This window comes from Otolemur garnettii, unplaced genomic scaffold (genome assembly GCF_000181295.1).
Source record: "Otolemur garnettii isolate 467f Iridium unplaced genomic scaffold, OtoGar3 scaffold00120, whole genome shotgun sequence".
In the NCBI taxonomy this organism is placed as follows: domain Eukaryota; kingdom Metazoa; phylum Chordata; class Mammalia; order Primates; family Galagidae; genus Otolemur; species Otolemur garnettii.
Window position 1 is genome coordinate 4,558,176 of NW_003852515.1, and position 23,247 is coordinate 4,581,422.

The 23,247-nt window shown below is 48.1% G+C and overlaps 2 protein-coding genes across 2 annotated transcripts in view; both read left to right on the plus strand.

Annotated features, from left to right (window-relative positions):
• The first annotated feature begins 4,199 nt into the window (after nt 1-4,199).
• On the plus strand, nt 4,200-15,463 carry URAD (ureidoimidazoline (2-oxo-4-hydroxy-4-carboxy-5-) decarboxylase). The gene is made up of 2 exons (XM_003797617.3): nt 4,200-4,448; nt 14,391-15,463. The coding sequence occupies exons 1-2, from the start codon at nt 4,274-4,276 to the stop codon at nt 14,735-14,737; spliced, it is 522 nt and encodes a 173-aa protein (XP_003797665.1). The 5' UTR covers nt 4,200-4,273; the 3' UTR covers nt 14,738-15,463.
• Nucleotides 15,464-23,013: 7,550 nt separating this feature from the next.
• Nucleotides 23,014-23,247, plus strand: part of CDX2 (caudal type homeobox 2) — a 5,857-nt gene continuing 5,623 nt past the window's right edge. Inside the window, 1 exon segment of the mRNA XM_023517761.1 lies at nt 23,014-23,247. Coding sequence (XP_023373529.1) covers nt 23,014-23,247 — 234 coding nt within the window.

Genomic DNA, 23,247 nt, shown 5'->3' on the forward strand with positions numbered 1-23,247 from the left:
TTGATAACATAATGTATTCTAGAGCTGGGCTAAAGGCTTCATATGGATAATCTCATTTAATAAATTGTAAAGTAGGGGGTTACTCTGTGGCAGCTTAACAGATGATGAAATCAAAGCTTAAGAAGATTAAGTCACCTGTACACAGAGCTAGTAAGTGGGGGGCCTGGCCTGGCTCCCACACTACCCACCTCCTGTGATCATGTTGGACACTGCAAGTGTCAGGGGCTCCTCTTGCATCATCTTGCTCAGCCCTCAGTCAGTGAAACAGATCTGGAAACAGCAACCTTGAATGAATTCCAACTCCCAGTTTGCCTCAAATTAAACATGTATATGTCAGAAAATGATTTGTCTTTCTGGTACCTCATCAAGAAGATACTTCTTCATAAGCTCCAACCACAAAAAATAAATGGATGTGGTTGAAGAGAACAGATGCATGAAATGTTTCAAACTGAGACATGAAATAGCTAGTGGCTCACATTTATGATACCAGCAACTTGGCAGTGAGGTGGAAAGATGGTTTGAGTGCAGAAGTTCAAGGCTGCAGAGAGCTATGACAGTGCCACTGTACTCTAGCTCAGGTGACAGTGAGAGACTCTTATCTCTAAAAAAAAGGAAATACATAAAAATTTGACTGTGCATAGTAAGAACTTTATGTGCTGCTAAAATAGTGTATTGTAAAAGAAAAATTACAATAAAGGTAAATGTAATATATTCAGCAACCAAAGCATAAAAATCATAAATTGTATGGTTAAACAAATGTTAGGGCCGGGTGCGGTGGCTCACTTCTGTAATTCTGGCCCTCTGGGAGGTCAAGGCAGGTGGATTGCTTGAGGTCAGGGGTTTGAGACCAGCCTAAGCAAAGCAAGACCCCCCTGTCCCTCCTAAAAAAATAGAATAACTAGCTGGGCATAGGGGCAGGCACGTGTAGTCCCAGCTACCGGGGAGTGTGAGACAGGAGGACTGCTTGAGCCCAACAGTTTGAGGTTGCTATGAGCTGTGACGCCATGGCACTCTACCCAGGGCAACTGAGTGAAACTTTATCTCAAAAAAGAAAAGAAAAGAAAAAAAAAGGTTATGAGGTAATATCTGTATGTAAGTTATCTTTAAAGAAAATACCTGCTTTATTGATATATAATTCACATAACATACAATTTACCAATTTATAGCATACAATTCCATAAGTTAGTTTTCTGCTTAAAAGAAAAGTGCCTCAGTTTTTTCTACAATTCTTTCCTTGATTGATTTCACTGATGAGAAAGTTAAACATGGCTCCGTGCATGTAACTCAGTCGTTAGGGCACTGGCCACATATACTGGGGCTGGTGGGTTCGAACCCAGCCTGGGCCTGCTAAACAACAATGACAACTGCAACAATAACAACAAAACAGCTGGAGGGTGCCTGTAGTCCCAGCTACTTGGGAGGCTGAGGCAAGAGACTCACTTGGGTTTGAGGTTGCTCTGAGCTGTGATGCCACGGCACTCTACCAAGGACAATGTAGTGAGACTCTGTCTCAAAAAAAAAAAAGAAGAGAGAGAGAGAGTCAAACAAAAAAAAGTGAAGCCCAGAATTCCCGGGATGTTGAGTTCCATATAAATAATTTGTCTTTTGTCAATGTTACTTCTATATGCTTAACTTCAAGTCCTTAACCTTTTGAGTTTAAATGTTCCTTTAGAGTTCCATTATTATGCAGTAACTATAACAAAATAAAAGGAGGCTATGTTTCCTGTCTGGTGGAGAAGAGCTTAGGTAACTCAATGTGTTAGCAGTACGGTGACATCAGAGTGGAGGCCCTTCCCACCAAGTGCAGCAGTATTTCTTTGAGCCAAAAGAATTTTAACTTGCAAATCCAATGTCTCTTTCCTGGTGTAGAGAAACCGAGAACCCCAAGCCCCAGGCTGCAGCAGGAGCTCTGAGCCCCAGGGAGAGGAGACCCTCAGTGTGCAGAGGCATAGAAGTGGTGGGGACAGAAATGGGGGGGGGGGATGCTGTCAGAGGTTCAGACAGCCGGGGATCCAGGGCCCCTTCTTCCTCAGCACTGCTCAGCCTTCCTTCCCTGCTCTCAGCAGCCCCTGAGACCAGGTGCCTGTAAAGCTAGGAGAAGGAGAAGGCAGGACCACGGCCCTTTCTGGTCTTTTGACGTTGTGGGGGCCACACAGGTCAGCTCTCAAATTAACTGAAGCTGAGGGAGGCAGTGAGGGAGAAGGGGAAGAAATGCATATTGGGTTGTCGAGCTACGTTTGTGGCAAAACCTGGACAAGGAAAAGGAGATGTGACTCTGGAGGCAGAAGAAAAAAAAGTTCTACGTTGGTCCCATGGAGAGATTGTACAGTAGATGTAATGTTAGCCAACGCCTATGTGGTGCTATGTGATAGGAAAGGTTTTGAGCACTGTGGTATATGAATTCACTTTATCTTTGCAAAACTCCCATGAAGGAAATACTGTTATTGTCCCCATTTTATAGAGGAAGAAACTAAAAGCTTCAATAACCTGCCACATATCAGGCACTGGTGGAGACAGCGTTAGAACCCCGGGGTGTCTGGCTCCTGAGCTCAAGCTCTCTCTGCTGTGCTATATTGCTGGAAACTGTATCCTCACTAGCAACTACACATTTTTTTATATATACATATGTATATGATATATAAATATTAACTCATTCTTCCTTTCAGGTTTGAAGAGAAGACTAATAGTGGAACTTCTGGTACCCTCTGAAAAGCAAATTTTATCAACTTCTTTCTAAGGGATGAGGTCTTTGTTGGTCATTCATGACCCAATAGCCCAGACAGTCAAGGGGGCACCCCACTAGTGAAAGGCCTACAGGCAGAGTTAGGGCAAAGCCTATGGCTACTGAAAGACCACGTGGGCATGTTGTCACCTGCCTCTCACCTGCCTCTCACAGACCATATGGGCAAATGTGATTGCTTTATTAATCCTCATGCTATTGCTCTCTCAAGGAATATTGATTCAAACAGAAGCAAAGTTGTAACTGGTACAACTTTTGAAAATACATTTTTGTATTTAATTCTAAAGGGAAATAGTAGTGATGTCTTTATTTGTAAACTCTGAATCCCTTCTTTGACTTTACCTTGTAACTTTTTAAATTTTATTCTTTTTTTTGAGACAGAGTCTCATTCTGTCACACTGGGTAGAATGCCCTGGCATCACAGCTCATAGCAACCTCAAACTCCTGGGTGTGTGAGATCCTTTTGTGTCAGCCTCCCAAGTAGCTGGGACTACAGGCACCCATGAGAACACTTGCCTAGTTTTTCTAATTTTTCGTAGAGACCTGGTCTGACTCTTGCTCAGGCTGGTCTTAAACTCCTGAACTCAAGGGATCCACCCACCTTGGCCTCCCAGAGTGTTAGGATTACAGGCGTGAGCCACTGTGCCTGGCCACCTGGCACATTATTTTTGTTTTTGTACACATGGGAGACATTACCATGTGCAATCTAATCTATGTGGTCAATTGGCCAAATCATTCATCCCTTACGGTTCTGACATGCCTGCCCTGGCAGGTTCTAGCACCCAGGATACAAAGGCAACAAGACACACTGTCTCTAGGCTCCTGGAACCAGTTAGGGCTGAGAGTTGACTGATTCCGGGACGTGAAAGGAAATAAATACAATAGCAAGATGATTTCAGATGAGGACACCTATGTTCCAGAAGACACTAACTCATGATGATATTTGAGAGACTAGCAAATGGATCACCCTGTTTAAAGAGCATTTATTTGGTCAGGAGAAAAACAAGAAATCAAGTTCCAAATGGCATGGCCTATGAACTGTCTGAATTATCAGGGAACACTAACCTGGAATAGCAATGATATTAAAATGCTAATGACGGGCGGCGCCTGTGGCTCAGTGGGTAAGGCGCTGGCCCCATATACCGAGGGTGGCAGGTTCGAGCCCTGCCCTTGCCAAACTGCAACAACAAAAAAACAAAAATAAAAAATGCTAATGACATCATAAGTACATCTGGCTGAAAGGCTCAGGCTGAAATATGGCTCTGGCTAGTTTGGGCTACAAAGACAGTTTGGTTAGAAATGTTGACCTTGCAGGGATCTCTGCTCCTTGGATTAGAACCTTAAGCCTGTGTTTGTTCATTACACAAGTATTCTGGATCCGCTTCTCCCAGAGGCATTTAAAACACACTAAGGTGGTGTTGCATAAAAAGCAAGCTCGTGTATTCAGCAAATATAACCAGTGAGCAGAGTTGGCGTCACTCACTCTGGGAGCAGGAAGCAGAACGTCCTGCTGTGGGCAGTTCAACGCAAGCAATGGACATGGAGAAGGTCAACTCCATGGACTTTGGAGAATTCGTGGATGTGTTCGGGAACATCATTGAGAGATGTCCTCTTATTGCAGCTGCAGTTTGGTCCCAGCGACCATTCTCGGACGTGGAAGATTTAGAGAAGCACTTTTTTGCCTTTATTGATGCTCTGCCACAGTCAGGTAAGGCTTCAGAAAGACGTTCTCCCCAAAGGGCTCTCAAATATGCCTATCAAGACATGCTTAGATATTTCAGCCTACTTGCTTATACTTGATATGTTTATTTAGCTAATTTTCATCAGAAGGTTCAGTACGTTTCCTTAGGTTGTGGTTTAGGTCAGAAGTTGGCTGAAGGAAGGCGTGCTGGCGAGGGGAGCATGGCTGTTAAATATTAGAGATTTGAGGTCGCAGCAGAGACAGGGCCAAAGGCCTCAGAGTGATTTAGGGGCCGAAGGTCAGGCTGAGGGCCCACCCTCAGCCACCCAGTGTTCACTCTGGGAATGTCCTGTATGCAAGAGAGGAGACGGCTGGATATCAGATCTCTTAGGAGCCCAGGGGAAAGAGCAAATGGCTGCTGGGTTTTTTTGTTTTTTTTTACCAGAATGGGCTGGTTTGGACTGGACTGCTGAGGAAGGTGAATTCATTCAGATCAGCAACTCCCTGAGGGATTGAGGGGGAAAGGAGAATCTGAAGGAATCCCCCTGGAGAAAGAGAAAGAAGGTGTTGCTTTCTCTTGAGGGAGAGAGAGAAAAGGAGGTTCTTCTGGGTGCGGGGTGGGGAGTAGAGGAAGAGGTTTAGGCTGTGTGTGACACAGTCAGGGGCTGAGGGCAGGCAACCCAGGCTGCCTCTGGGGCTGTCCTAGATGCTTTTTGGAGAAGCCTGAAGGGTCCTGAAGGGGCAGCCTTCACGCCGAGGCCTTCCGTAGACATCTGGGGGGCAGACTTCTGCTCCACCAAGGAGCCAACAAACCAGGATTGCCTCTCAGCACAGGCTTGGGCAACCTAGATGGCTTCCAATCGTGAGATGACCGTCTTCAAATAAGGAACTGATCTTAATTCATTTTGGGCACATCTAGGAAGAGAAGAGGATCATGTCATAAAATTAAATTGACAGGAATGTCGAGATCGTGTTGACACTCACCTATTTCTTGGGGCCTGCCTGTGGCTGGGCTCCCTGGCTCCTCCAAAGGGCTGAGTCCCCAGCCCCGAGGGAAGGCAGGGGCCCAGGAGCCTCTGACCCACAACCACAGGCCAGCCCAGCCCACAGCTGCAGGGCAAGATGGCACAAGCAAGAGGCCTTTGGAGACTATGCTCAGTGTCTGGCAGGAAAGTGGAAGAAGCAAAGAGAGAGCCTCTGGAGGGACGGGGGAAATAATTTTTAGAGGTTATAAGTGACTTCTTTTATCTATCAGAAAAAAGAGGGAAATCTCACAATTGTCTTAATACCCAAGGAGGTGGTGGGGGTGAGGAAGGAATGTGTTGAGAAAGCTAGGAAAGCATGAATCATTCGGATCTGTTTGTTCATTGGTTTGTCAACTTATTTAACACACATTTATTTGCAGTTTATTATCCTGTCCCCAGAACTTAGATAAATAAAAATTTCTCGATTTCCATTTTCTTTCCTACCAACTCCCACCCCAATCCATTTGACCTAGTCAAGGATGAATCCAGTCATGATACTGAGCACTGGGAGGTGTGGCCTGGCTTGGGCACTGATGTTTTGATCCCTCTTCTGATTCAATAGATCCTCTGTCTTCTGGCCGCTGTCAGAATCCCAGCCCACTAGCCGGGTTCAGTGGCTCACAGCTGTAACCCTAGCACTCTGGGAGGCCAAGGCAAGTAGATTGCTTGAGCTCAAGAGTTTGAGACCAGCAAGAGTGAGAACTTGCTTTCACTGAAAAAAGTAGAAAAACTAGCCAGGTGTCATGTCTCATGCCTGTCATCCCAGCTACTGGGAGGGCTGAGGCAAGAGGATCTCTTGAGCTCAAGAATTTGAGGTGCTGTAAGCTATGATGATACCAGGACACTCTACTCACAGTGACAGTGAGACTCTGTCTCAAAAAAAAAAAAAAAAAAATCCCACACTACTGAGTGAATAGGATATTGGGAACTTAATACATGTTTGCTGAATGAATTAATGAAAGAAATTGATCTCAAATGAGCCCAAAGTGAGGTTGAAAGATGGATCCTGGTATCACCCCTTCCCTTTTAACATTTTAACTGGGGGGGGGGACTTTACCTTAGATCAGTGGAGCAAATGACTACGGAGAGTTTGGGCAAACCAGATAGTTGTGGCTTTTGCACTAGACACAGTTCTCTGGTGGAACCTCCCCTCTGGTGGAGGCTGCGTATTGAACGTATGGTGGTGTCCACACTTGTCTCAGAGGCAGCCGGGAGCAATGCCTCAATTCTGTCTGGAGGCTGCTCCTTATCTAATCATCTTAATGAGATTAGATAAGTGATGTTAGCAATAGTAATCATAAGAATAACAAATAGCTTAAACTTATTGAACTTTTACTACAGGTGTGTTCCAGGCATTTTTCAAAACACTTTGTACATATTAACTCATTTAATCCTCCTAATAATCCTATAAAGTAAATAATAATATCATTATTAACTCATTCTACAGATGAGAAAACTGAGGCATAGAGAGATTAAGTAAGTTGAGCAAGGCCACACCATTAGAAAGCGGTAGAACTGGAATTCTAATAACCCTGAGAGTCAAACCAACAGCTTTTGAAGAAAGTGGCAGAACTGTGAGTCAAACTCAACAGGTTTTAAAGGATTTTCCAAGGAATCAGAAACAAATTCTAGGAATAGTTTTAAGGAGTTTCATGGTTTGGTTCATTCATTCACTAATATATTCAATTAACACGAATGCTTGATGTCCCAGACCCCATGTTTCAGTGTTTAAATAATCGAATAAACTAGCCTATTGTGCATTGTGGTAACTATGGTTAACAGTAATCTTTTGGATACCTGAAGATTGCCAAGACAGATTTTAAATATTCTTACCACCAAAACACATTAAGTATGTGAGGTTATAGATATGCTAAACAGCTTGTTTTCATTATTTCAAAGTGTATTTATACATCAAAACATCAAATTTCACACCATAAACATATATAATTTGTATGTATCAAAAAATATAAAAATGGGATTTATTGCATAGTCTAGCTTTATCTCTTGCATAATAAGGAACAAACTGGGTGAAATAGAGTCTTTGAATCCTAAAACTAGTAGGCACCTTAGAAAGATGATCAGGATATAGTGATCTACCCATTCAAGTATTTGTTTTGATGATCTAAGGAAACCCTTTCCCATTAGCAGAAAACTGAAAATTGAGTTTCCAGAACAAACCAAAGTTGAAAGTCCATTTAGGTCATGCTATGATGGTTATTGGCCAGTAGGTGGCAGTCCAGGATTAATATTTGGCTGAGCACTAACCAGCAAAGTACTACTCTAGCCAATCTGTTCTTACAAAGATGGGGGATGGGGAAAGGTAAGAGGAATGGAAATAGTGAAGGGAAGAAGGTTGAAACACACACACACACACACACACACACACGAACACTGCCCAGAAATGCCAAAGGTTATTACTTAATGCTTACTAGAAAACATATTTGTTTCTGATCTGAATAAAGGAGTTGGATACTAATAATCCCCTTTCAGTACAGGCTATGAAGGTTTTAGATTAAGCTATTAAAGGGTGTTTATTTAGTCATTCAGCAAAAAAAAAAAAAGAAAAAGAAAAAGAAAAAGAAAAAGAAAAAAGAAAGAAAAGAAAAATACAACACTCCTTTTGGAGAGTGATATGTTGGTTGATAAATACCTACTGAATGTCCACTATGGCCCTGGTATTGTCTTGGGCACTAGAAATTGAGCAGTGAACAAGACTGAGTGGCTTTCCTTCAAGATTAATGTAAATAAATATGATTATTTCAGATTCTAGAAATTATTGTAGAAAATATCTAAAAGGGTTCTTTCTGGGCAGCGCCTGTGGCTCAAGGAGTAGGGTGCCAGCCCCATATACTGGAGGTGGTGGGTTCAAACCCAGCCCTAGCCAAAAAGCTTCAAAAAGGGGGGGGGTTTCTTTCTTAAGAGGTGAGATATAAGTTTAAACCTGAAGGATGAGAAGGAAGCAGCCAAAATGTAGGATAAGGCCACTCTAAGAAAAGGAACCTGAGACCAGAATGCACTTGATATTTGGGGGACACAGAAAGACCAGGGTGGTTGGAGAATAGTAAAGGGTGGAGGGAATTGAGGAAGAAGAGGCAGCAAGGGCCAGATCATGCAGATCTGTTTAGGTATTTTAAGGAATTTGGTTTTCTCCCCTTGCAACCACTCACCACTGGCTTTACCTTTAGGACAGTTGTATAGGGGCTACAGACACAGGGGGAGCAGGTCCAGGGGCCTGCAGTACAGCAAGTAACAGGTTGCCAGGGTTGTAGTTGGGGCAACAGAGATGGAGAATCTCAGAAGAGATTTTTTTTTTTTTTTGAGACAGAGTCTCACTTTGTCATTCTGTAGAGTGTGTGTGTCATAGCTCACAGCAACCTCAACCTCAAACTCTTGGGTTCAAGTGATCCTCTAGCTTCAGTCTCCTGAGTAGCTGGGACTACAGACACCTGCCACAACACCTGGCTACTTTAGAGATGGCATCTCACTTGTGCGCAGGTTGGTCTCAAACTCCCAAGTTCAAGCAATCCACCTGGCTCAGCCTCCTAACGTGCTGGGATTATAGGCATGAGCCACCACACCCAGTCCAGAAGAAATCTTAAGAGTTAGAGCCTACAGGATTTATTTTAAATTGATTTGTTGGAGGGGAGGCAGATAAAAAACAAAGCTGAATCAAAACTCCTAAATTTTTAGTCTGAGCAACTGAATGGGTGGTGGTGCCATTTTCTGAAGTGAGGAAGACTTAGATTTGAGACAACAGGATGGAGAAAGAGCTTGCTGGATATAAGATGCCCCATAATTATCCATAATTATGCTAAGTTGGATCACAACTCCATGAAAACTAAGAGCTGAACTAGATCTGGATGTGATTGAAGAATTGATGGCATTTAAAACCATGGGACTGGGCCAGTCATGCCCGTAATTCTAGCACTCTGGGAGGACTATGCTGGTGGATTGCTTGAGCTTAGGAGTTCTTTTTTTTTTTTTTTTTTGAGACAGAGCCTCAAGCTGTCCCCCTGGGTAGAGTGCCGTGGCATCACAGCTCACAGCAACCTCCAACTCCTGGGCTCAAGTGAGTCTCCTGCCTCTGCCTCCCAAGTAGCTGGGACCACAGGTGCCTGCCACAACGCCCGGCTATTTTTTGTTGCAGCCATCATTGTTGGTTTTTTTTGGCGGGTCCAGGCTGGATTCGAACCCGCCACCTTAGGTGTATGTGGCTGGCGCCTTAGCCACTTGAGCCACAGGCGCTGAGCCTGCGCCGAGTTCAAGACCAGCCTGAGCAAGAGCAAGACCTCGTCTCCACTAAAAATAAAAATTAAAAAAAACTAGCTGGGGCGTTGTTGGGCACCTGTGACCTCAGCTACTTTAGAAGCTGAGGCACCGAGGATCACTTAAATCCAGGAATTTGAGGTTGCTGTGAACTATGCTGACAAAGCACTCTACCTAGGGCAACAGAATGAGACTCTGTCTCAAAAACAAACAAACAAAAAAAGCATGGGATGGATGAAAACACATCGTGCATTGATATAAGTAAAGAAGAGAAGAGATGTGAGTATTGAGTCCTGGGATACTTACCTCGATGTTTGTGATCTGGCAGAGCAAGATGAAAATGGGCAAGTGCTTTCTCCAAAGGCAAATGATGATAATCTTTTAAGAAGGAGAGAGGACCAACAAGGAGATACACTCCAGAGAGGTTAAGAAAGAAGAAGCCAGGGCCCTGGTCTTTGGACTCAGGCAAGATGTCCATCATCTGTGACTTTGATGAGTACAGATTGGTTGGGGGTGGGGCTGGAAGCATGGTAGTAGTAAACCTGGAAAGAGAGGTGAGGCAGAAGACAATTCTTCTCAGGTTTTGCTGTAAGGAGGAGCAGAGAAAGAGGGAGAAACTCAAGGGCAACAGGAATCAAGAGAGAGCTTTAATTTTGTTTGTAGAATGAGTAATTCTAAGGCATGTGTGCTTGTTGATGAGGGTTGAGGGGATGGAGAAATAGATATCGGAAATTCCATAAGCAAAGAATTGGGAAGGAGAGGGGCTGGCTTCAAGAACCCAAACGGTGGGGTTGATCTAACATAGAAAGGACAGACTATCCATTGTACTAGGAGTGAAAAACCCACAGGTGGGTACAGAGAAGGGAGGTCGGTATGCAGTTCTGGGTTTCAAAGTCTCAGCGAAACACAGAGTGTCCACTCTGTGCCAGGAATTCTTCTAGGTGCAAAGACTCATATCCTGTGGTGCTGGCAAATAACACACACTCATACCTATATCTCTAGATATGACACGCCAGTGGGACAAGCGCTAAGTCCAGGATTTCAGGAAAGCCTGAAGAATGGACCGCATTGAGACACCCTGAGGAGCCATTCACCATTCCACTGCTTGGCTAGCTAGCATGTGTGCACTCCAGGAGCCCCTTTGGGATACAGCCCTTGCTGGGGAACTGGGTCCTTGCTGCGGGCCAGTGGGTGGGGTGGTCACCATCTCTCCCCTACTCTCCTCCCCAGTACTCAGTGCTTTGGGGCAATGAAGATGAAGGCTTTGGCTGGGCGAGGTCAGGATCCGTGTCTTCTGAGCTGCTATCCTCTACCTGACTCCCCACACCCTTTTACATGCAGCTGAGGGTGTGTGTGTGTGTGTGTGTAAATTCCAGTTCTTCTTTTTTAGTCTCTTTGCTTGTGTCTTTTCCACTGCCCTTTTCTTGGCCTCTTTTCTCTCCTCTCTTCAAGAGTTAAAAACACATATTCTGTCCTAGGCAAACATTAACCCCAGGCCCCAGGGTGATGTTTTCAAGAGGGTAGATAAACCCTAGGGGAGTGAGAAGCAAGATGCAAGGCCAAGAGGGGGGCTTGGCGGCACTCGGGCGCTGCTCGGCACCCCCTCCACTCTGCCAGGGGGTCGTGCAGGGGGTGGTAAGGGCACAGACCTCAGTCTACCCCCAAGCCGGGGTCTGCCTCCTGTGAGTACTTCCTCTGCAGCTCGGAATGATCTTCCAGAGAGTATAGTATGAAATAGGGGGAAAGGGGAGCGCCCCGACTTGGCAAAAGGACTTAAAGGCCATTCTGAATTTTTTAATAAGTGAGGGGTAGGCATGGGAACTGTCTAGAGGGTCCCTGCACAGAAGCTGCTCAGGACCCTTGATTTCCCCTTCTCTGCAAGTGGGGCCCTTTGTGATCCTGGGACTTCTTGGCCACCAAGGCATCCAGGAGGGGCTCTGACTCTGCGCTGAGGTGGATTCTCCCTGGCCTGGCAAGAAGTTGTGCTGCTGGGACAACCCTGGGCCTAGGGCTGGGGCTGCTCCTCCAGGTGGGGAATTTAACACCCACATTTTTGCAGAAGAGGATAGGGTTGGACTTGGGGGAGCAAGCATAGCTGGCATGGTGCTTCACTCCTGTAATCCTAGCACTTTTAGGCAGGAGAATTGCTTTAGCTCAGGACTTTGAGACCAGCCTGAGCAAGAGTGAGACGCTGTCTCTACTAAAAATAGAAAAATTAGCCCAGCACTGTAGTGAGCACCTGTATTTCCAGCCACTTGGGAGGCTGAGGCAGGAGGATCACTTGAGCCCAGGAGATTGAGGTTCCTGAGAGCTAGGCACATTAGCCTGGGTAACAGAGCGAGACTCTGTCTTAAAAGGAATGAAGGAAGGAAGGAAGGAAAATTAACAACCAGCTCCTATTTGTGAAGTCCCAGGGGCAGGCCACCCACAAGAGGGGCTGCAAAATGTTGGTGATTGAGGGATGCAATTATTGGTGGCATGAGTTTCTTTTTCCATTTTTTTTTTTTTTGCAGTTTTTGGCTGGGGCTGGGCTTGAACCCACCACCTCCAGCATATGGGGCCGGTGAACCCACCACCTCCAGCATATGTGCCCTACTCCTTTGAGCCACAGGCGCCACCCAGTGAGTTTCGTTTTGAACTCCTTTTAACCTTGCAGGAGTAGCCATGCCCTGAAAACACTTGTGATTTGGAGTTGATGGTCCAGGCAGAGGGCTGAGTGACCAGAGCAGGTCAACTAAGCTTCTCTGGGCCTTTATTGAATTCTTTCTTACATGAAGACATTACTCCCAGTTCTCCCTACTTCTCAGGACTTCAGTCCATGAATTAGATGGGGCAATCTCAACCAGCATTTTACTGGATAGAAACTATAAGGATGAGAAGGTTATATCATAATAGAAGGGTTTTCCCCCCTCCAACTGTATTGAGATGTAATTTATTAACGGTATTTTACGCACTTTCTCTTTCTAATAGAGCCTCACACCAATTCTCAGCACCAGAGGCTGACAACTGCTGAGGATGGGTACTAAGATTCCAAGAGCTAGGTGCTTCCCATGGCCCACCAGTCCAATTCCACTGGGTTTACTATGACTAATAATGGCTGTTTATGTTTACTAAGGATTGGGCTGTGTTTTTGTAAATGAATTGTCTTTAATCTTCACAACTATTCTGCAAGTCAGGTGTTGCCTTCTTTTTTTTTTTTTTTTTTTTTTTTTTGAGACGGAGCCTCAAGCTATTGCCCTGGGTAGAGTGCAGTGGCATCACAGGTCATAGCAACCTCCAACTCCTGGGCTCAAGAGATTCTCCTGCCTCCTCCTCCCAGGTAGCTGGGACTACAGGTGCCTGGCTATTTTTTGGTTGCAGCCGTCATTGTTGTTTGGTGGACCCAGGCTGGATTGAACAGAACAGGTCAGCTTAGGTGTATGTGGCTGGTGGCGCCAAGCCACCTTCTTTTTACTGATCGCGGCTCCCTGTTCACCATGTATGAAATCTTGCCTAGCCAGGAGGATTTTAATTCTCACTTTAAAGAGCTAGACAAAACGATTGGCCAGGGCTCAGAGAAAGCCCTTGGGTTAGAATTTAAAATCTCATTTGCGGTCTGGGAGCCAGGGCTCATGCCTGTAACTCCAGCACTTTGAGAGGCAGAGAAGGGAAGCTGGCTTGAGGCTGGGAGTTTGAGACTAGCCTAGGCAGCATAGTGAGTCCCTCTCTTCATCCTGCCCCCCCAAAACTAGCTGGTAACCCATGCTTGTGATCCCAGCTACTCAGCAGGCTAAGGCAAGAGGATAACTTGAGTGAACTATGGTTGTTTTGCTGCACTGCAGCCTGGGTGATAGTGAGAGATCCTGTCTCTGCGGGAAAAATAATAAAGCAAACACCATGGTTTCCCGTTTTAGGCCCAGGAGATTAGGTGGTGAGTGGGTGCAATTTCCCTACAGAGAGGAAAGCCACTTTCTTTCAAGGGGCTGTAGAACTGCTGGAAATGGATTTCTTTGCAGTTAATCGTCTGTGAGGCTCTTTAGATGCCTGATTCCAGAAACCCAGAACTCACACTCAGGGTAACAATTCTGGACATTTATTTGCCAAGCCCCATGGATGTTATCCCTACAGATCCACCCGGCCCTGCCCCTTCCCCTTTGGAGCAGAACGAAGCCCATTCCTGTGCTTTTGCAGGAAGTCTTTAGGCACTAGCGTCGGACCCCTTTCGACATCAAAGCCCCCCTGAGAGCAAAGGACTTTGAAAAGATTCTAAGATACGAACTGCTCCGGGCTTCTTATCGCGCCCCTGCTCCCTCCCGACGGAGTCGTAAATTCCGAGCCTCCGCGGCCGCCCTCTCTCCTCCGCTCTTCATCACCCAAGGTCTCAACAGACAAACCTATCACTTCTCGCCTGGACCCTAGCCCAGACCGAAAGTAGCGGGGACGGAGAGGGCTACGGTTCAGGACTTGTTAGAGGGGCGGGCGCAGTGGGTTCCCCTGCTACGCCAAGAAACCTGGTCCTGGGGACCCTGCTTTGCCCTCCCGCAGCCTCCTTCGGGTTGGGGCGGAGCAGTAGGGCGGGCTCTTCCAGCTTTCTGCGACCGTGCGGAGCGCGCAGCTAGCAGCGGGCGCGCGGACCCGCAGCACCACGCGGAACAGGCGCGGTGACGCGCTCCCGCCACTTGTTTGTGCTTCTCCACAGGCCAAGAGGGCATCCTGCGCTGCCACCCGGACCTGGCGGGCCGCGAGCTGCAGCAGAGCACACTCACAGCCGAGTCGCAGCGGGAACAAGCCGGCGCCGGCCTGACGAGTCTGAGCGCGGCCGAGCAGCTCCAGCTAGCCGAGCTCAACGCGCTGTACCGAGCGCGCTTCGGTTTCCCCTTCGTGCTCGCCGCGCGCCTCAGCAACCGGGCAGCGGTGCCGCGCGAGCTGGCGCGCCGACTGCGCTGCCCGCCGGCGGAGGAGCTGCGCACCGCCCTGGGCGAGGTGAAGAAGATCGGCCGCCTGCGCCTCGCCGACCTTTTCGGCGCAGATCCCGCTAGGCTGTAGCTGCCGCACGGTCGGGGACCTGGGACGCGCGGCGGGAGGAGCGGGGACCCAGGCCTGGAGCTGTGCGCCCTGGGCGAGAGGCTGACTCTAGTCTGGAACCAGCGTCCAAACACGCTCACGCAGGAAGTGGAGAATTGAGTCAATCATACCAGTAATGAGCCCTTTTGTCCACTTGCCCACACGCACACGCGTTGCCAAAATATATAATTAAGTGCTTTGCCCCGATTTATCCAATTTTTCACTTTCTTTGTGGCCTGTTGACACCACCAGCCTTTGAGGATTTGAAAGCGCTTATCCAGCTCTTGTTGGCTTCCCACCCTCTCCTGCTAAGCCTGAGCTGCAAAGCAAAACAGACAGAAAAGAAAACATTTATTCCAAAGCGGTTTCTCTGTCGCCCCCCGCCCCCCATTTACGTGTGAGCAGAAGTGGCTTTCTCACTCTGGGGCACCAACCAGTCGGAGCTAGGTCTGAGGCATGGGGAAAGTCTCGGGAAGGGGCAGTGGCCCAGGAAGAGCACCACGGAGGCCTAGCATTTGGAAGGCGCCCCGTGGGGACGTGAGGTGTAGCTGCAGCCATTGTTCGCGGGAGAGGTGTGCGGTGTCCGCCCTGGATGGGCCTGACTGCCTGGAGCAGGTGGGCCCCTTGTCTCACTCGGTGGTCAGCCCAGGGGGTTGGCTCACTGTCCTGGGAAACCAATCAATTATTAAAATAATACTACTCATCGAACTGCTGAGTGTTATAAACCTCCTCTCCCCCCATGAGATGAACTGGACTCTTCTCAGAAACCTTCCCAGGCATAGTAGGCCGAGTCTGGGAAGGTTGTCAACACCGGGGCTTTGGAGCTGGATTAGGCTGTGTAGCCTCCTGCACCAGCCACCTGAATGGCTGCTGGGGGAAGGTCCATCACGCAGAAGGAGCCCACCACATTCTCTCTCTCACGCACACACACCGCAGGTGCACGGAAGGTGTGCCAGGCCAGGCCCCAACAAATACTACTTAGGCTTCTATTTGGCAGAAGAGAAACACATCATCCATGTCTTCCCTAACAGATAAGGTAAGAGGGGGAGGCCCTTCTGAGGACAAGAACTTCCACTGGTGACCATCCCTGTTCAAGAATAGCAGCTACAGCAAGAAAACCTTTCCTTTCTAAAAAGTGCTGTGGGCCACACCCTTGGTTCTGGAGTGGATGTTGGGCAGGAATTAATCATTCTTCTCACACTGGAAATTTTAGACAAGTCACTCCTTTTCCCTTCCCATCTTACTGGTGTTCCCTGCTAGTAGTTAAGTAAAGGTGAAGGAAGGAAAAGCTGGAAATGGGAGTGGGTGCCAGGGAAGTGGGCAATGTCTGTGGGCTTGTGCTCGGGCACCTTTTCTGGGTGTAGGAGCACCAGGTGCACATCCACTTAATGACTCTCAGTCCCTGAACTTTAGGACTTTGAGGCAATGGTGGGGGGCTGAGGTCTGAACTAGACACCTGTTTCCCTATAGCCAAGGTAGGTAACTTTGGGGATTTCCTGGCACACACAATAACTTGCTGTTTGGTGAAGAGGATTTTCTGACCCAGGATTCAGCTACCACAGACTGGGCCTAAGACTCAGAATAACCCACTGCATTTAAGGCTGTCTGACCCAGGGAGGAATCCAACGCTTGGCTAAATGTCCTCCTCCGCCCTCAGCCCCCAACTTAGTATCCAGTGGCCTTCATGTCAATGAGCTCAACACCAGATGCACAGAACCCACGAGGGCAAAATTCCCTGCAGTTTTGTTTTTGTTTTTTTGTTTTTTAGCAGGAGCACAGATGTGAGCTGGACTCACGCGCAACCCAGTTAACAGTTACACAATTACATTTCAACAGTTAAAAGCTTGTTCAAAAAATTATTTATCCTTGTGGGAGTCAGACGCTGGATTTGTCTCTGTCGAAGGAGGTGGGGGTGAGAGGACAGAGAGCTGACTGCACAGCCCTCTCCCAAAGCCTCTGAGCACTAGCAGCCTCGGGCGAGTGCAGGACGCTGACCTGGGCGCCGGGCTGGGAGGGGCCCTAGCAAAACCCACCAGGGGCTCTTACTTTCCTCTGCGGGAGGAGCAAAGGGGTAGAGGCTGTTGCTGGAGCCGGTGGGTCACCTGTGGCTGCTGAGGTCTAGTAGGCAGTTTTTTTCCCCCGGAGACCTCTGGGCTCAAACAGTGACATGCCCTGGACTTCTGCGGGACGCGGCCAGGCAGAGACAATTTCTCGTTTCTGCGCTCTGGTGCGCAGGATGCGGGAGACAAGCCCGGAACGCGGGGACCCCAAAGTAGACGCCAGCCACCTTTGCGGAGTGTGGGGAGAGTCCAGACCACACTCAGCGAGCGTCAGGGACCCCAGAAATAGTTGGTGCAGATTCCACAGTGAACATTAATATTTTACTGGCCAATTCGTTAAAAAGAAAACAAAACAAAAAGAACCACATTGGCAACGCTTAAGAGAATCGGAAGGTGAGGAGCTGATTTCAATTTCTGTGACCCAATAACCCATCCGTGCGCAGGCCCTCATGAGGTGGGGGGCGGCTTTGTGGATTTTCACTGCTTTTTGAAATGTCCAAAGCCATTTGAACGAATGCTCTGAGGGGAGGGAAGGGGCTCCCGCTAGGAATTCAGAAGCAGAATACAACCTTGTCGCTCACCCATGTAATTGGCAACCTGGATGGGGCTTCCTTTTTATTTACCCAGAAAGGTAGGGGTTTTGGTCTGTGTACCCAAAAGATATTTACAAGACATTAATATGGGAAGAAAGGAAAGGGGAAAAAGCAACACAAATTCTATGCATAATCTTTACTCATTTTAAATTTGCTGTGTTTCCAGAGACTAGCTACAGGATGTTGGTTCTGATTCAAAAACAGAGAGGAGCTCTTACTCTTTCAGAGAGCATTTACTATGAGACAAAAGTAGATGGATACCTTCTTTGTCAACTGGAAAAAATTCTGGGATGGGATTTATGGAAAATTCACCATTCAATAAATTGCAGTAAGCAGGTACTTGTGAAAGAGAGAAATTAATGAGGATGCGGAAAGTGGTCAGAATTGTAGCAACAAGAAAAACTGATCGTTCTGGGGGTAGGGGATGGGAATGAGAAGTTGGGATTTCCTGAATCAAGCCAGTTGGTTTTGTATTGGGGACGCAGTGTTTCTAGGGTGACATCAGTAATAGTTCACATCTGTACAGACTGCACATATTGTAGCTTATTTAATTTAAGGGACTTGAATAGCTAGCTTTGTGACCTTGGGAAAATCATCTAACCTCTCTGGGCCTCAGATTCTCCTTTGTAAAATGTAAATATTATACAGACTTTAAGACCCCTGGGTCCCCTCTAGAGAAGGTAGCTAGCAGGTGGGCCCCTTGACTTAGGAGAGTTGAACCTTTATCTAAGCACTTCCTTTAGCCAGGTAAAAGTTACCTGGTAGGGCTTCCTAGGAATGTATTTTCATATGATAAACAAAGTTCATTCCCCCAATCAGACAATAGTGAGTGAACAAATATTAGTGGGACGCCTTCCATGCCAAGGCCAAATAGTAGTGGTAGCAGTTGCTACCTCTTTAGAGAGCCAGATCCTCCCTAGCACCAAGCGGTTTCCTTTGGGGTAGAAGCCCCCACTCTCAGTGGGGGTACCAAATCCCTGCTATTCCCAAACCTTTCCCTCTTCAGGATTTAAAGCATCTCTGTGCTCACCCACCACTAATGTTTAGAATCCATAACTTTCATCCAATGAGCAAAACCAGATTTCTATACCCAAATACTACCCACTCTCCTTAGGCTCTTTATTTTCCTTGATCTCCTGGCTATAAGAATATATTTTGGATAGAGAAATATAAAAAATGTATTAACTGCCTTGGATCAGAAACTTTGGTGCTTCCTCCATAAGAAAAGACAGCTGTTTTCTTCATCCTATCCTCCTGCATCCTGGTCCCTAAGTGGTAAAACTTTAGCCCATCAATGACTGCTCATGAATTTGGGAGATTTTCCTTAGGTAGAAAGGACTAGAAACCCAGTTTTTGAGAGGAAAACCTTCTTCACTCCACTGGGCAAGGACACATCTGCGCTTGTGAATGAAGCCTGGGCAGCTGTGGGCAGCTGCGGCTCCTCCCTGCTGTTCAAGATGAACATGTTGGGATCCTTTGTGGCCTGATGGGGCCAGACAGGTGGTGGACTCTGGGGAGGCCCCACAGAAAGGACACTGTTATTGATTTCCTTCCTGGAGATGTTAGCTGAGTGTGCTGTGGCAGGGCAGGGTGCGGGTGTTGGGGTCAAACCATCCATTATTCAGCCTTTCTTTGTGTGAGTGGATGGCTGATTGAGTGCAATGGTTGAAAGACTCCCTAAACGCCAAATTAAGCAGAGATTGAGCAGTTTTTCCATAGCAGTACAGACTGCCAAGCTGGATAATTTTATCAGACAATATTCTCTTCCCTCTCACATTTGCTTAATTATCCTGGGAATTCAGGTCAATGCAGGGTGAGGATTTCCTGGGCAGGGGAGGAAAGGGGTGTGGGAGAGTACGCATTAGATAATATTCTTGATCCAAAAAGAACTCAAGTAGACTTACTTGGTAAATTGGGTAGAGAAAGCTTGTTATGTGGGTCACTGGGCTCCCCAGTTTCTTGGGGCCACAAACAGTAGGCAGAGGCAGGTCCCCCTAGCTGGAGCAAACACTGGGGACCTTTGAGCAGGGAGGGTGCTGTGTCAATGATCTGTGGATTTAAGGAGTGTCTCATCTGCCTGGCAAGGCAGCCTGCCCCTTCCGGTGCTGCCACTCCCCACCCCTCTTGGAGCTCCTGCCCTTGCCACCAGCAGGATCCTGGAAGCCCAGACCCTCTGTGAGGAATGTGAAATGGCCTCTACACCATTAGTAACAAAGAGATGTCTCTTTGATAACCTGGTTTCAGCTGCCCCTGCAGTTTTCTTGTCACTTTATTTACCTGGGTCTCTTTCTTCCCACCCTTTTCTGCCTTCAAAAGTCTCTGGCTGTGGCATCATGGGGTTGCAGCTTCAGCCCCACTCCAACCCCAACCTCAACCTTCCCAAATAAATGTGCACACACCCCCAGTGATTTGCTACCAGCTTTTCTGGCCAGGAGGCAGCAGTAGCAGTGTGGGGACAGAGAAGGACAAGAAGGAAGGATGCTTCCAAGCAGCAGGGGTTAGTAAAGGTAACCCCAATCCCCTTTGGGTTCTCTAAGAAACCCACTAAGCACCTTGGTCCTGAGATTACTGAAGTCCTGCATTGGGCCTGATGCAGGTGGCTTCAGCATCCTCCCAGGGCTATACACCTGCACTCAGAGGCTAGAGATGCTGCCCTTGCCCAGAGTGAATCTCCAGAGGACAGCCATGGGCCACCAACCTGCAAAGGGCTAGGACTGTCCAAATGAAAAGCCACTGAGTCTTCCATCCCATCAGCCACTTTCAACCCCTCCCTGACATCTCGGACAATCCTGCCCTTTCTGTGTTCCCAGCTGGGCCCCCTCTTGACTGAGAGTGCAACCTATATATAGAAGGACACTTCCACACTGAGAGTTTTTACTAGGTTTTTTCCCTCACCAAACAGCCCAGACCCTGGAACCACAAGCAGGCCAGGCTATTGCCAAGAGACACATTTTTGCAATGAGGGAAACTGATTCATATCCTTTTGGTGGCTGGTGCACCCCAACCCAGCTTCAGCCTTCCCTAGGTCCTGGCCAGCTCTGGGGTCCAGCTTCACCCCAAGGGCCAGAGAGGCCTTGGACACTCCCAAAGCAGTTAGGTGTGTAGGCCAGAGACTCTTCTCTAGGGTAAAATACAGAGACACAGCTGGAAAACCGGGACAATTAGCCAGTGGCCAGCAGCCCCAGCCATAAAAACGCAGGAAGCAGCCACCACAGGGAGGAGGGATGGCTGTCCCTAATAAAGCGATTGTTCCAAAGAATGCCTGCATTCCGAAGACACCGGCTGGAGCCTCCGCCTAGGCTTCCAGGGCTCAGGCCTGGGGTAGGGGGAGTTGTGGGGGATGGAAAAGCGGGGATTATGTCTTCAGGAAGAAGAAGATGTTTTCTAGATCAAAAGTTCCCGGTGCCCCCCACTTAACCTCCTGCATTCCCACCCTATCCAGACTGCAGACATCCCTTTCTGTCATGTCCTCAGAGAGCTGGGAGTTGTAATGGGGTTTGCAATTTACTTCCGGTTTTATTTCTTGGGAAGTCTGAGGACACTGGGCTGTCTGGGCCATGCCTGGAGGGCCCTCAAGAGGACCAGCTCTGTCCTCCTAACTCTTGAGCGGGAAGCTCCTTGGCTCCTGGGTACTCTGCCACCCCCAATTTTAATCTTCTTCCTCACAGAATGCAAAGGAAGGAACCAGAAAATATAAGATGTGCAGCCGCCTGGGCTAGTTTTGATGTCGCTTAGGTCTGCCCCCAGAGGCAGCATGGCAGCTGTCACCTGCAAAATGGGGAGGACAATAACACTGGGAGATGTGAGGTGCCCACACTGGAAAGCACTCCAGAAATGATGGAATGATGGCGGTAGGTGACAGATACCAAAGAGAAGCTCTTGGCAATGAGACCAACAAGTGCAGGTTTCCAGGAGAGCGGCTGCCGGCGGGTTTGAGAGCTCTCTAATCCACCGAGCCTGGGCCAGGCCGCAGCGACCCTCAAACCCGAGTCTGGCTGCGGCGACTGGCGCTCGCAGAGGAGGCAAACAGCGACACTGGCCCACTCCACGGGTTGCTGAAACGGAGGGAGACGGGCGTGCGCGAGCCAAATCTCGCCGCCTTTGAGCTTATGTCAGGGCTATTCCCGATCTAGGCTGCGCAGCTTCCGTCTACACCGTGGCCAATTCCAGCCCTGGGCCCCTGGCCGCAGGACTCCCAAAGCCAAGAGAGTTCCTTTCTCAACCTTTCTTCACTTGTAGCTTTTCATTAGCAATAATTAATAATGGCCCTGAGTTGCCATTCCATACCCTAGAGATGAAAAACAAATTTCTCTGAGAATGTTTTACTTTGTGAAGGAAAAAGTGTTTTTAAGGCATAGATATAATGTAGAACACGCGAGTAGCCATACTTACTAGCAGACATTCTAGGCTCCTTTTCTTTGATTTTTAACCACCGATGTAAGTATGATAAACATACAAGTTTAGCTCGCAAAATTTTCACAAACTGAATACTCCGTGTAAGGAGAAGCACAAGAAACCACTCCCATCTGCCTAGCAATCCCTTCTGCTGCTCTCCAGTTATGCTCTCCCAGGTAACCCTAGCCTAACTTGGTTTTTCAGTTAAGATTTTTGATTCTTGAATGTAAACGATTAAAAAATAAGTTGCCTTAATTTAACTCAAATACCAAATCTAAGACGAATTCGAAGATGCAGCTCAAAGCTAGAATCGTAATTTATCTTTTGTAAGATAAGTTTCCTGAGGTAAGAAAATAAGTGATTGGAGGTGACAGTTGTTGTCTCCCGTCCCTCCCCCAGTCCTCCTGGCTGGAAGCGCAAGGCGGGAAGGAATCGGCCCATCTCTTTGGGCTCTCATCGTCACCTCCCTGGCTGGTCAGAGATATTCTCATCAAAGCAATGGCTTCCGTTTTCTTTTCTCTTTGGGGCAGAAGGAGTTTCTTGACCGCCCCCTTCCCTGCAAATGCATAAACAAGGACTGCTCCTGTCTCCAAGCCCAGATTCCCACCAAGATAGCTTTCTCTCCCCCTCTCTTTTGCAAGTCTCTTCATTTCATTCTTTGAACCTGTGATTGGAGGTTAAAGTGCACCAGGTTGGAAGGAGGAAGCTCTAAACAATAAAGGTTTGAATATTTAGCTGTGATCAGGTCGCTGCCCTCTCGCGAGCTCCCCCCCCTTATCTTTTAAAATGCAAATTGTGTTTCTGGGGGTTGTGCGCTGAATGCTCCCTGCGCCTCGACGTCTCCAGCCATTGGTGTCTGTGTCATTACTAATAGAGTCTTGTAAACACTCGTTAATCACGTAAGGCTGCCGGCCAGGGGCTCCGCAACGCCAGCCTGTGGCGGGTCTTCCCCGCCTCTGCAGCTCAGTGGGAAGGAGGTGGGAGGAAAGAAGGAAGAAAGGAAAGGAGGGAAGGAGGGAGGAGGCAGGCCAGAGGGAGGGACCGCCTCGGAGACAGAAGCGCCGCAAGGAGAGAGCTGAGCACCGCGGGCTGGGGCTCGGCCACCCGCCGCTCCCCGCTCTCCCTAGCCCCTTCTCCTTCGCGCCCCTGGCAGCCTCCAGCATTCGTCCCCAGGCAGCATGGTGAGGTCTGCTCTCGGGCTCTCGCCACCATGTACGTGAGCTACCTCCTGGACAAGGACGTGAGCATGTACCCTAGCTCCGTGCGCCACTCTGGCAGCCTCAACCTGGCGCCGCAGAACTTCGTCAGCCCCCCGCAGTACCCGGACTACGGAGGTTACCACGTGGCGGCTGCGGCCGCGGCGGCCGCGAACTTGGACAGCGCACAGTCCCCAGGGCCATCCTGGCCGCCCGCATATGGCGCCCCGCTCCGTGAGGACTGGAAC

Bases quoted from the DNA above. Each gene is read 5' to 3' on its own strand.
- URAD (XM_003797617.3), top strand. From the start codon at position 4,274: ATGGACATGGAGAAGGTCAACTCCATGGACTTTGGAGAATTCGTGGAT. The intron at 4,449-14,390 runs GTAAGGCTTCAG...GCTTCTCCACAG, and splicing joins TGATGCTCTGCCACAGTCAG to GCCAAGAGGGCATCCTGCGC.